The following is a 13,915-nucleotide window of genomic DNA, read 5'->3' as shown; positions in this document are numbered from 1 at the left end:
TGCCAGAGGGCGGCCGTGTGGCTCGTGTCGCTGGGTCAGGTGCCACGTCACGTGTGCCTGGTGCCGGACGGTCACCGACGCTTCTCGAGGGCCACCGGCACCGACCTGCGCCGGGTGTACGCGGTCGGAGCGTACAAGTACGCCAAGGTGGGTGCGCCGTATAGTAGACGGTTGTGTGTTGGAAATAGCAAAAATAAGCACGGATACAACCCACATGTCGGAAACTGAGAGGCGAAATTTTTCGATAAGCGGTTTTTAAACAAAACGTCACGCAACCGAAAACATTCGGCACAGCGTTTTGCACCTTTCTAACTGACTTACGCCGACTTAGGCCGCTCATTAAGGCCGACTTACGCTCTCCCAATGAATGCAATAGATCTCTATTGTTTTGGAAAAAAAAAAGACCACTAGGACATCCGTACACAATCGGGTTCGCCACGAGTGCAACCTCGTGTCGCCATTGAGCTTCCCGATTAAGCGTGTCCTCTTTGTAGCGAAGATGACTGGCGTGTGCTGTGGCCGCTTCAATATAACGCCTCGCTCATGGTCAGAGCTATCGTCGGGCGGCGTTATTTTGGGCTATTATGCCGAGCTACAACACCGTCTGGAATACCGTGCAGGCTTTTCGTGTGGCGAATCAGCGTCCTGATGTTTGCAATGAGCGTGCTTTTGCGATCACGCCTTGAACTGTGGCGCGTGTGCATGCATCGTGGACTAGCGCCGATCATGTGTCCAGCGTGCAATATGAAGGAGTTCCTAACTTTCCTGAGACAGAATGATGTCAACGAGATAAAATGGTATCAACAAGTAGCCTCGTGTTACATACGGGCGGACGACAATTTCTTCCCTTTATGAAACTTCCTCCACCTTTCAGGCTTGCTCCCCAGAACCGATTTTGCATACTTTAATTAGTGCTGCGTGTTGCGTTTTCTGGTTTGCTTTTTGCATCTTTTGTATGTTGGGTATGCGCATTTTATTACGCTTCTCATCGTTACTATCTGGAATAGCGTGCTATAGGCGCACAACCGGGCAAACCTCTCCAGTTCTCTAGTTCTCGTTAAACGACTGTTTCCTATGTGAGCTTGGTCAAGGTTTTAGTTGATGGTAACTCTCTTACAGATCAGCAGGTTATCGGTTAGTATCCTAATACTTAATTTAGTGCTGTGTTTCTCAAAGAAATTACATGCGCGAATATGCGTCATGGGATATTTTTAGCATCCGAAGTTGATTTTCTTTCATACCACGGTGCATTCGCGATGCTGTTGAACCTGAACGCAAAATCGACTTCTAAGCCTGACGATTCACCCAATATTTTTCTTCTTTGTTAGTTTCTGTTGATTTTATTTTGATGTTCGTTATTAACTGCGAGGTTACCTTATCTATGCAACACAGCTCAATTTAAGGACGTCTATAAATAGGGTGGCCGTTTGTTATTAGAAAATTATCGCCCAATATTCTTAACATATTCTTGTTGTAAATTACTGGAACAAGTTATAGCCTACTTTAAAATCAGTGCGAAAACAACGGAAGACAAAGAGTTCGAAGCACACATGATGAGCGCTGTTCTGGCAAATGAAATTTATCGAACAAAACGCCCGAAAAATAAAACACGAATAAATCAACTACCTGCGTGCGAAGGAAATCGAAGTCACGTGGAAATAGTTACTGAGCAAGTTCGTTTCGCAATCGAACAAATCGACAGGTGGTTCAGATACACAACCATCGTAACGCTCGTCCGCTGTCCTTTTAACGCTGTGCATTCCATTGTTATCGCGCTGGTCATTAAATATGCAGCCTTTCCATTTCGACTATCTTTCTACCTTACTGCCAAATGTTATAGCCAAACGCATAATGGAATTTCCTGAGAAAAACTATACGCCACCAAGCTTAAAATGTGGATTTCAATGAAATTTTTCCACAGTGACACAATGTGTCGCGGTAGTTCATTCACTTGTGGCGTGTGTCGATAATAACTGACTAATTACTACATATAAGCTCATAAATAATAACCTTACTGACATTTTGGTCACTGGCGTTCCTGTTTAACTACATAACCGAACGCAGTTTGCCTCAGTTATTGGTTGTGATTCCTGCAGTCTTGCTGTGACATCAGATGTGCCTCAAGGAAGTATTCTGGGACCTTTGCTGCTTATTCTATGAGTCCACAGAACTGCTTGTTGGCCTAGTTGGCGCTTGCTAAAAGAGGCGTTTTTTTGCCGCGAGTTAAAACACACACAAAAGGAAGACACATAACGACCCCATGGGCAGCCCGTGTTGTCTTTATGTGTCTTCCTTTTGTGTGTGTATTAACTTGCCGCAAAAAACATGTCTTTTATTCTATGAGTAAATGAAATTTTCACTGTAATTACCCCTGGAACTCATATTAGGTTACTTGCGGGTAGTGCTGTTTATTTCGTGAAATCAGAGGTGCACATGATCAGCTTGAGTTGAATTCTAATCTTGCTAATGTATCTATAAGTAGTGCAGAGATTTCGGCACGACGGTTAATACAGATGAAACTGTTTATTTTTGTACTACGCTTAAGAAAACTTCACTTAAATATACTTTTAACCTGACGTCTTTTCCTTTCAAATAAATTAACAGTTACAAATACATAGGATTGACAATCAGTGATGACCTCTCTCGGAACCAGCACATTGACAAGATTTTTTCGTCGGCTTTCCGTTAAGTTTGTTATTTAAAACATAAACTTCGAAATTCTCGTCCTAAAGTCAAACTTATTGGTGATTTCACAATATACGACCTAAGCTTGAATACTGTTTTATTGCATCGAATCCTTAAACTAAACTTGACCTTAAGAAGTTAAAAAGGATTCAGCGGAAAGCTGTCAGATTTACTTATTCTAAATGTAGGTACACTGATTCTCTTTCTGAACTCATGAGTGCTAACAACATTGAACTACTCGAATCAAGCAGAAACAAAAATGGCGTTTCAACTTCTTGACCTTACTCCTTAAAAAGAAAGGTTATTGGTCACACACACAGTTTCTTTCTCCATTATCTACACGACCTGGGCGACATTGCCAAACACACTTTCTCGCCCCTTACTTTGTAAGAACTAATATTTATGAGTGTTCCTTTTTTTCCGCGCTCTGTATCCGACTGTAATGGCCTAACAGAATCTTATAACGCCCTGCATGAATAGATGATATGTTTTTTTTTCTGTGTGTCTGTGTTCTTTGCAGCTGCTTTCATGTTTTGTTTTTATAAGTTAACACAGCTATTTTATAAGTTGTATTGCCCGTCCTGCTTGGACCAGCTGCTATGCAATATGTAATAAATAAATAAATAAATAAATAAATACAGCACCTTTTGTTATCTCTCCCTCTCTGTATCTCTCTCTCTCTCAGCTGCGTGAGTGGTGCTTCCGTGCCGGAGTGGATGTGATAAGCGTCTTCATGTTCAGCGTGCGCAACTTCAGTCGCAACTCGTTCGACATGACTTCTGCTCTGGACCAGGCGAATCAGATCCACGTCGAAATCGTGGACAGCGTGTGAGTAGCTGCGAATTCAGCGAGTAGGACTTCGCAGGCCCGCTATGCGCATGCTGCCGATTGTACAAGCACTGTGCTGTGTAGATACAGGCGACTCTCGCCAACGCATGTGTGGGCAAGGCTTTCGCCATGAGTGACTGACAACGTATAATTAGAAAGAAAGAAAATGAGTGCCAGACGGATATTTACATTATATTCCGAATATGTGCTTCAGTGAATACTTAACTAATGTTTCGCGTTATAAGAACCATAAAAGGATGTATGACGTGACAATTTACTGGATTTATAGGGAGAACACAGGCAACTGTATATTGCTTCTTCTGGCATAGTAGCTCATAGTTCTCGCATCGCTCTAAATAGCACATGTATGAAAAAATGGCAATAATAAATTATCCTTTAATGTCAACAGCGCATTACTTAAGACGCAAGCAGCTAATTATTGTTCGTCTCTAAACAGACACAGCGTTTGTACGGTGTTTGTGCTCGGGTCAGACTGAATAGCGTGAGCGCCTTGCCCCGAAGGCAGATTAATAGATGCAAATCTTTCTTAGGAACACTCATTTCTTTCCCTAATAAATGGCCCAGCACATCACAAAGAAAGAATGCCCAAGTGGTCACAGTTTCCTTTGAAGCGTTGGCCGGGCATTGCACTTACAATGCCCCCGAAAGAGGGTTGCCGATATAAACCGCAACGTAGGACGTGAGTACACGAAATAAGTACCACAATGTACCTGTATTAAGAAATTTCCACGAATTTTACGTTGCGCGGCCTGCTAAACAATCGCAATCAACTAGGAATGTGTATCGGCTTAAATTTTTGTTGAAGGTTTCCTTACTGCGTCAAGGCCTGCGTCATTACAAGAGGTGCGGCGGCACTCTGCCCTAAAGAGCCTCCGAACACACATTTCCACGACGGCTTTAAAGGAGCAACGACATGACAATTTCGACGCTTAACATTTTTATGCGCTAAATAAAGGTCCTCGACCTCTAAGCCCTCGAACTACGCTGACAAGCCTTAAAGCTGGATCAATGTCGTCCTGAGCTAGTTCGCCGTACCGCTAATTATGCGCCCCACGCAAGAGACACGAAGTACAGCTGGACGTAATCACGGTTTCACCGGTAGTCGGTTAAATAAATAAATAAATCTAAGATTGCCTAAACGAGACAGTTTGAGTTTATTTTTCTCAGGAGACCAGTGTGTGTTATGACATCATGCCGCAGAGGGCGCCAGTGCCGTTTCACGGGCTCTGCTGCGATATCAAATACAAGTAGTGTTCATTTTTCAAAGAACGCTGCCGCGTTGACTCACTGACTACGGCGTTCTGCTGTTGAGCACGGGGTCGCTCATTGGATCTCTTTCCGCAGCAGCTGCAGTCCGATGGGAGTGGAAAGCAAAAAAACGCTCGTGTACCCTCACATTTGAGAAGAACGTTAAGCCACCCCAGATCCTAATCAGCCAATTTTTTTATATTCACTGCAGGGCGAAGGCCTTTCCCATAGATATCGAATTACCCCTGCTTTGCGCTAGCTGATACTCCAAGCTGGGCCTGGAAATTTCATCATTTCATCAGCCTGCCTAATTTTCTGCCGTCCTCGACTGCCCACTTGGCACTCATTCTGTAACTCTAATAGACCATCGGTTACCTGTCCCACGCATGACATATGGCTTGCCCACCTCCATTTTGCCTTTTAATATCACCTGGAATACACCAGTTTGCTCACTGATTCACATCGCTCTCTTCCTATCTCCTGAAGTTACACCTAACCTTTTCCCCCACGAACCCCGGGTAATCGAAATATTTCAAGGCAACCCACCCCACGCCCTCAATCCTGTAATACATGGCGTAATAATGGCGTGTCCCACAACTCTGCGCTGCTGTTGGACGTGAAAGCCAAACATTTGATTAGATTTATTTGATAGTAAAATCAATATAACTACTGGGAACAGCTCGAGAAGCGAGAACTGAGACACACAGAATACCTGTTAGCCCAGTGTAGCACCCTCCTTCTGTACAACTCCAATATTCCTTAACATATGCCTAAATATTTATCGTCTACCCAACATATTTGGCAAGTATCTGAATTACTGTCAGAGTAGTCCGCAGACGTTCATGCCACATTTCAGATTCAATATATGGGGGAGCGCTAAACTGGCGCAACATTGAAGAGTGGGTCATAGCATACATTCGTTCTAAAATGTGTTATTACCCTTGTCCCCCCCCCCCCCCCACCTCCATGCCGTCACCGTTGTTTGACAGCAGTGGGACACGTCATATCTCATGGTCTTTCCTGCACCTGCTAACTGCGTTTGCTCTCTGCCCACTCAACCAGGGACGTCTGGCGTGCCATGGGGATGCAGGCCTGCGCCTGTGGTGACCTCGAGCGGCTTCCCGAAGAGTTGCGCGCCAGTCTGGCCCGTGCCGAGATCGCCACATCGAACACGCGCGAGAAGAGGTGAGTGCGCGCGATGCCAATGAACCACCAAGGCTTAGCGACAAGCCAGGGACATTTCCTACCGCTAATATCCGCACGTACCAAGGCTTGTTGTATTGATCGTACTTCGAGCGTTGTCCAGCCTTAACATAGCCATATAAAACATTCGTGAAACGTTGAGCAGGAGACTGAAGCAGTAGCGATTGGCAGTAGCAGAGCGTCCGTAAATGTATTACAGTTTACGCAAGGAAGGAAAGAGAAAAGCAGAAGGCAGGGAGGTTAACCAGAATAACGTCCAGTTGTATTACAGTTTACGCATACGCAATAGTGGAACACCAATAACGTGAAGAACAGCAGTGCAGGCACAGCCATCCAGTGACATTAACTTGAACAACGAAGACCTCTTAATGTTCTTTCGCTACGTCATACCTCACGCAGAAAGGGAAAAAAGGAAAAATGAATCACATACACTAAAAGGATTACCGCTGAGAGTGCCTGTTTGCTCTGCTGAGACCATGTGCCGCTCTAATTATTGATCTGTGTTACTCTAGTTGAAGTCGGCGTCAAAACATGCCAACACCACTCTTGCTGGTCACACTTCTCTCTCTTCGATGTTTCGATATTCTGTATACTCTGATACTTCTACGAAATCGCTAAAACTCTCTAATACATACGGGAATGAATGTTCCTGGGGTATATTACCATACAGCCTACAACAAATATTCAGAAAAATGAATCACAATATTGCTATAACCCTACGCACTCTGATAATGAAACAGAAGAGGTATTGCAAACAGTTCGAATGGGAGCCGACGTTTAAGTACATGAGCCTCCTGCGTGCATGGAATTTCAGTCAGCATGAATTTTGCACTATGGTTATCTGTTGTGCGTCCTTTCACTGTCCTCCGACCTCTTTTTTTGTAATATATTCAAATAAGTGTATCTAAGAGACTTCCAACAGGATCGCATCACTCGGTGGAAATCGTTGAATTATGGTCTGGCACATCTTTAGTAATCATTTATTTATTTTTTTGTCACGGCGTGCAGCTGTTTTGGAATACCTTTCCCGTCGATTTTGTCGAATGCGCCACAGAGTCTTCCTCCTCGCATACTCTCGATGGCATGAAATTTCGAGTTACTGATTCCACATCCTCTATATGTACTGTCCGTAATTCAATTGTTGGCCCTAATCTCTCCTTGCAGTGTCCAGCGCACAAACTTTCCATTATTATATATTTCACCTTGTTTAATATTTGTATTGCCACTTGAGCGAGTAAATTATTTTTGTTTTTGTTGATCAAGTTGGTTATTTCTTTAAATGCGCTGCTTATTGGCTGTTTTTGTTTTTATTTGTTGATATTTTAGAGATGCTGGCGCCTTTAAGCAGCGCCGATTGCTAATTTGCACACTTAACTAGTAAAAGTAACTAAGACCCCAAGAGGGCACTGAACAAATAAAACGTGTCCGCAGTAGAGATTAGTAAGAGCCGATTGGAAGACAGGTGGCAGAAAAGTATGGAAACGACAAAAAACGGGGAGACGTACAAAAACAGTTGACAATAAGGGGTCAGAAAATTTGGTTACAGAAATTCATCGTGGGTTTTTTGTCTATTTTTTTTTCTTCTTTAACCTAGGTATGACATTAGGCAGTATAATAGCAAGAGCTTGGTGGCACAACCACCGCCCCGTTCCATTGGGGACGCTCATAACATCCATCCATCCATCCATCCATCCATCCATCCATCCATCCATCCATCCATCCATCCATCCATCCATCCATCCCTCCATCCATCCCTCCATCCATCCATTCGTAACGAGAGCGAAGAAGTCAGAGTTGAAGTGCCGCGTCAAAGATACACCAAAAACAGCTCAGAAAAGAAATTGAAAAGAAGTGACAGAATGTGTAAGCATCACTCAACGAGGACCTAGAAAGAAACAGACCCACAGAGACAACGCTTTGTGTGTCTGCTTCTTTCTGCGTCCTTGTTCAGGCGCGCTTACACATTCTATCATGCATTGAAATCAACTAGCTCACCAACGTGTTTTAACTAAATTAACCAGCGCGGTGTCGCGTGCGCACAGGTAAACATGAACACATCTCGATCGATGAGCGCCGAAACTCTCTGTCAAAATTCTGGAGTGAGGAATCGCGGCAACAGCAAGCAAACTGACCTTCATGCATCTTTCGCTTCAACGCGAACCAAACGTCTAAATCGCAGGCACATATGAAGCTACCGGCACTACGCGCACTCCGCAAACATCGCAGACAGCTTTGAAAATGAGGACCGCACGGACGCGCACTTTGGTCACGTTTCAGATCGCTTTCAAGGCACACGAGCGCCGGTAACGCGTCCGTACGGCGTCCGCCAAAGGCGTCTACTACAGCGTCAGCGATCCGCGTGGCCAATGCCGTAGTAGATGCCGCGGTTGCTTCGACTCTGTACGGAGCAGTGACGAGCAGGACATAGAGGCACCCTTGCAGCCACCGGAAATAAACGCTCCTCCTCCCTCGGCTGACCCCCATCCATAGTGCGCGACAGGAGAGGGCTCGCATCCGGGCCGCGTTCCTCGCTCGCGCACGCGTGATTGAACCGCATTCGCCGGCTCACCCTCACAAGCTTTCGCTCATACGGAGCCTCACGGCGACGGCGACGGCAGAAATGCGCCTGGCGGGTCCATATAATTGCTATCGCAATAAAAACACACTGGAGAGTAAAATAAGCTAGACACAAAGACAGAAAGAATAAAGTCAGGTTGTTGCTTTCTTTTCTTTCTTTTTCCCATACGTGCCTAACGCCTGAAAATCAGTGTCCAAGTAAATAAATAAATACGAGTTTGCCCTGTTCATCGCATTTATTTCTCTGTTTCTTTATTCCAGCCTAAAGAGGCAAATGTCCTGCGCCGCGTACAACACCACGTACCAGATGTCCAGGATGGCTCTGCATTTGGCCAGGGCCGTCAAGGAAGGCGTCATCCGGTCAAAGTGAGTGGGGACGCCCAATTTGTAAGCCAGAAAAAGAGTCGTCGTGGCATAACGAACGGTTTACCTCAAGAACCACTCACTCATCGCGGGCGCATCTTTTTGTCCGAAGTCGTTGAGGCCATCCTCGATCACTGTCACGTTGTTCATTGGACAACTACTGCGTACCACCTTCAAAACTACGGGCGCACTAACCGCTCTCAACCGTACGCTTGGCGACATGCTTTCGACGTATGTCGCCTCTGCCCACAAAAATTGTAACCTTATTGTATCCTTTGTCACCTACGCGCACAACACCACAACCCAGACCACCATGTTGTTTCAGCCTTTTGCTTATTGTACGGCCGCCACCCGTCGCACGCTATCGACACAATTCTCCCTTAACGCCCTCATGCATTCGAGTGCAAGCCGCGAATTCATACAGACCTTAACTTCATCTGACCAGCAGCGCTAGACGAGCAGCCGCTCCTACAACACCCACGCGCCCACATTCCTTACTGGCACGCTTGTGTGGCTGTCAATTCTCCGCCCAGCCGTTGCCAGGTGGTCTACAGCCTCTACTTTGCCCCGATTGGCCGTTTGGGCATGTTGCCATTGAGCTTTATTGGCCGATTCCCCTGACAAGTGCTGGTAACCACTGGGCCATCGTTGCAGCTGACCATCTCACAGGATACACTGAAGCCGCCACCCTCCCGGCAGCTACAGCGCGCGACGTTTTTTTCGCCAACGCAGCCGGTCTCTCTTCGAAACTATACTCCCAAAGTACGAAGACCCTTACCGCATCCTCGAGCGCTCATCCCCAGTGAATTACGTCATCCAACCAGTCACGCCGCCTTCGGACCTGCGCCGCCGGGGGTGAGATATTGTTCATGTGCAGCGTCTGAAGAAATACTACGACCCGCTCATCGTGGTGAGCTCTCAGGTCGCCAGGACGGCTTCTTTTCGTTCCCAGGGGTAATTGTAGTGAAGACAACGAGCCTGGCCAATTATCATCACCAGCTCTAGGCACAGGGACTGCCACTCGTGCTGGAATTCTTGCTGCTGCTTGTCCACCACGTTAGCTGCTATCACTTCACAGCTATTAAACCTACTTACTATATATATATATATATATATATATATATATATATATATATATATATATATATATATATATATATATATATATATATATATATATATATATATATATATATATATATATATATATAAGAGAAAACAAATAGCAAACAAGGGTCATGGTAACTTTTAAGCATTGAATCTTATGGGTTTTGTATCCACACTTCCCTACGAAGAGCCCCAGAATTGGTGAAAGTGTTTCTACGAAATAATAATGGAGACAATTTCTTTCGCTCGGCGTCCATGTCTTAGGTCTCACAGATGCTCAGATGTTACGCTTCTGACGACGAATGCGCACTGTTCGGGGTCGATAGTTTCCAGACGCTCTCTTACGTAAAAGGGCTTCCGCATTAACCAGCGTGAACACCGGCCCTGATGCATTCCCAGGGCAGCTCAGTGGCTACAGAGTCGCACTGCAGAGCACAAGGTCGCGAGTTCGAACCCGGCCACGGCAGCCGCATTTCCATGGACGGTGAAATGCAAAAAAAAAAAAAACAAAGAAAGAGAAAGCGTTCACCTACTTCTATATAGGTGCGCGTTGAAGTACCTCGAGTAGCTCAAATGAATCTAGAGCTCTCTGCTGCGGTGCACCTTATTACACATACTGTGCACTTTCGGTACGTTAAACTCGGAAAATTTAATTTTAATTTGACACTTCCCACTTAAATTGCAGTTATATGTAGCGGTCTTGTGCGAGCGAGCGTATTTGTGTAATGCGTGAATTCCTTTCTCGCTAACCTTTTCTTCTTCTATAAGTAAAACATTCATGACTGACCGACGAGGATGATAACGTAGGAAAAGTGTCGTTTGGACAACTGGCTATAGTAGTGTGGAATCGCAAAAATATTCTGTCTTACATACCGGTGGGTTAGCGATTTCGCACGCTCGAAGAGAACGGGTCATCTGGGACCTACAGTAACACTCAGTAAAGATAGTTAATAAAAGAGGACATTATAATAGTATACACAGAACCAGTTGGCACTTATAACCGCCTTTCTGACGCTTACTCACGCCTTTTCTTATCACTTCCTCGATCAACGCGCGATTGTCGGCCGATGCTCAGTCATTGCAATACGTCGCCGAGAAATCTGCGTGGCGACAGCGGTCGAGCCCTTCTAAGCCTAACGATGGCATAACAGGGACCTGACCGGCGAGTTCCTGGACGAGTACGTGGCGCTGACCGAGTGCCCCGAGGCAGAGATGCTGCTCCGGTCGGCGGGCGACCAGCGGTTCAGCGACTTCCAGGTGCTGCAGTGCAACTACGCCTACTTCCACCTGGACGCCAAGCAGTGGCCCGCGATGGGATTTCTCGACTGGGCGCGAGCCATGATCCACTTCCAGCTTCAGTGGCCGGCCATACGGGTGCGCATGCGCGCTGTGCGGTGCTCTCTCGCCGCGATTTGTTCCGAATATGCACAGTTCCATGCGCAAGTTTTCTGAATTCGAAAACGGTGGGAAGTTAACCGCGCGCAGTAGCCTACTTCACGGAAAGTTTAGTACTAAGCGAACTAGGATAAAGCGTCTTGACTCCCACCGTTTACACGGTGACAGGCAGGGGTCAGATTATTACCGCCGATACAAAGGGCGCCGGTGCGAAGTCTCGCGCAACCGACTCGCGACGCGCGTTCGTTCCTGAAACTCCAGTTCCTTGAAACGCTTTTGTTGTCGCGTGAGAGCTTTGGGACGTCTGATTGATTGATTGATTGATTGATTGATTGATTGATTGATTGATTGATTGATTGATTGATTGATTGATTGATTGATTGATTGATTGATATTGCACTGGAAACGTTGGCAACTGTTGTGTCGCCGGTTTCGTCACAAACTAGGGATTGTCTGATGAGCAGAGGGCGATAATGTGAGGTGATTGAAAGACAAACAAAACGGTAAGGGAATAAAGCACATCTCCTAATAATGCTTAAACAACGACACTCAATATCGAAAACAGCCCACTGATTATACTGTAATCCACACAGAATGCTGTGGCATATTATACGTATAACCCACAAGGACATACAAAGAGCTAATACATATATACAATGTCACTCTCAGCAAAGATCATTAAAGCTTTCAAAGCTGATCGCTGTTGGGAAGCAATTTTCCACGGCGCAAGCAACTGTTCTATGCTGAAGGCTTAGATACTGGGGCGCAGCGCTTCGGGAAGAATAGCCGTCATATCTGCCCCTGTGGCGGCTGCGAGAGAGGTCTCTGGCGGCGGGAGAGGAGAAGGGCAGTCATCCTCCTACACGACGCCGCTTCCGCCACTTGAGGCAACACATGTGTGACATAACAGTTTACACGTATCTACACCCACTTGTGCTAGAGCTACAGATGTGCTCGTTAACGGCTTTGTCCCATACGGAATTAGACAGTGGAAATACCAACTCGGCCCATATATGCTCACTGCAGCGAAGTTACGCCTCATCATTGCTTTATAAAAGCGAATACATTCCTACAAGCATTCAGCTACTCCCTTACATTGACAATCACCGACGATGATCTTTGCACAATTCTTTGCGGTTAAGCATTTCCGACATCATAAGAAAAAAAAACAAGCATATCCAACGCAACGCTGGTTTCTAAATGAGGTGAAGCTTGTTAAAGTTAGCGAGGTAGCAGCAGCAATATTGGATGATACGTGCACGGGCCTCATCGCCTGTAGCAGTTAGCCGATGCTGCCATGAGGACAAAGGCTGTGTACGATGCAGATAGAAGGAAAAAAAAATGGTGAGAGGTGTGCGAGGGGTACACAGAAACACTACACCTATCTATAGATACATTTTAAGGTTTCTGTATGACAGTGGAACATGCATGTTCGGGACGATCGCTCAAGAATCGGCAAATACCAAGCGACATAAATAATTACTCATTGGCACGTGACCAGCAGGCCGAGTTGTCGCTTACACTGCGAGGCACTGCCTGCAATGTGGGTGGAAGAGTCCAGGAAGGATTCGCTTTAAGAAACGAATTACCGTGGCTGTTATTGACGCGTTGCTTTTACCGACAATTTCAGGCCATCAAGGAGAGGCACAGTCTAATGGATTCCTACGGCAGTGGCAGATCGGATTCCGAGCAAGTGATTCGGCAGCGAACGTTCTTCCGACGCGTCCACGCTGCTAACATCTTTAACATGGAACGGCTTGCTGGTCTCCGGAAAGACGTGCTTTACCAATGAATGTGCATCGGCTTTACTCCAATATCATGCCACTAACACGGCAAACAGCGAAAGTGTGGAACAAGTAGACTGAATAGAATGGGAAAACACAGACCATTTTGGACTAGAGCTGCGGAGTAGGGTCCTTCATAACATTCCCGATTCCATTCCGGAGTGTGGAGGACCCAGTGACGCGGCTCCTATCAACTCCTCGGAATGGTGGGAGTTGGATCATTCTCGGCTCCGGGGTGGCTTAGCTGAGCCATTCCACTCCTCTAATTACAGCCAATGAAACGTTTTCTCCATAGTCGAGCGCCTTTACAACGAAGGAATAGTTGTGTCCCGGTTCTATTGTGAGCTGTGCCAGACGTCCCCTTTGCAACAAAGTGACCCCATTAACGATTTGGGATGTCCCAGCATATCGTTCTAAAGGCGTTCAACTGTAATTGTTTACTAATTCCCATTGCCTGCCTAGTAGATAAAAACATATTTTCTGAATTCTTCACAACTTTACAAATAATATTACGTACTATATTTCGTGCACATACTGGAAGTCTGTCACTCGGACGACTAAAATAAAAACAAAATGCACTGATATCTTTCTAATACAAAATTCTGTTTCTTTCTCATTGACAGGCGTGATATCAGGCGCCTTGTTCTACTCCTCAGCACATGTCTGTGAAAGCATGTTATCGCGCCTTCGGGATATTCCATAGT

At 45.8% G+C, this 13,915-nt stretch overlaps 2 protein-coding genes across 2 annotated transcripts in view; one reads left to right on the top strand and one right to left on the bottom strand.

The window, feature by feature from the left end:
• The window catches only part of LOC142559824 (uncharacterized), a 15,915-nt gene extending 2,696 nt beyond the window's left edge, over positions 1-13,219 (top strand). Inside the window, exons 2-8 of the mRNA XM_075671495.1 lie at positions 1-147; positions 3,371-3,513; positions 5,845-5,967; positions 8,824-8,928; positions 9,658-9,780; positions 11,184-11,406; positions 13,058-13,219. The exon at positions 1-147 is cut by the window's left edge and continues 113 nt beyond it. Coding sequence (XP_075527610.1) covers positions 1-147; positions 3,371-3,513; positions 5,845-5,967; positions 8,824-8,928; positions 9,658-9,780; positions 11,184-11,406; positions 13,058-13,219 — 1,026 coding nt within the window. The remainder of the gene's footprint in view (positions 148-3,370; positions 3,514-5,844; positions 5,968-8,823; positions 8,929-9,657; positions 9,781-11,183; positions 11,407-13,057) is intronic.
• Positions 1-13,915, bottom strand: part of LOC142559281 (uncharacterized) — an 83,891-nt gene that overhangs the window by 56,913 nt on the left and 13,063 nt on the right. The window lies entirely within an intron of this gene.

Source organism: Dermacentor variabilis, chromosome 10, assembly GCF_050947875.1.
Source record: "Dermacentor variabilis isolate Ectoservices chromosome 10, ASM5094787v1, whole genome shotgun sequence".
NCBI lineage: Eukaryota > Metazoa > Arthropoda > Arachnida > Ixodida > Ixodidae > Dermacentor > Dermacentor variabilis.
This window is presented reverse-complemented; position numbering and strand designations above follow the sequence as displayed.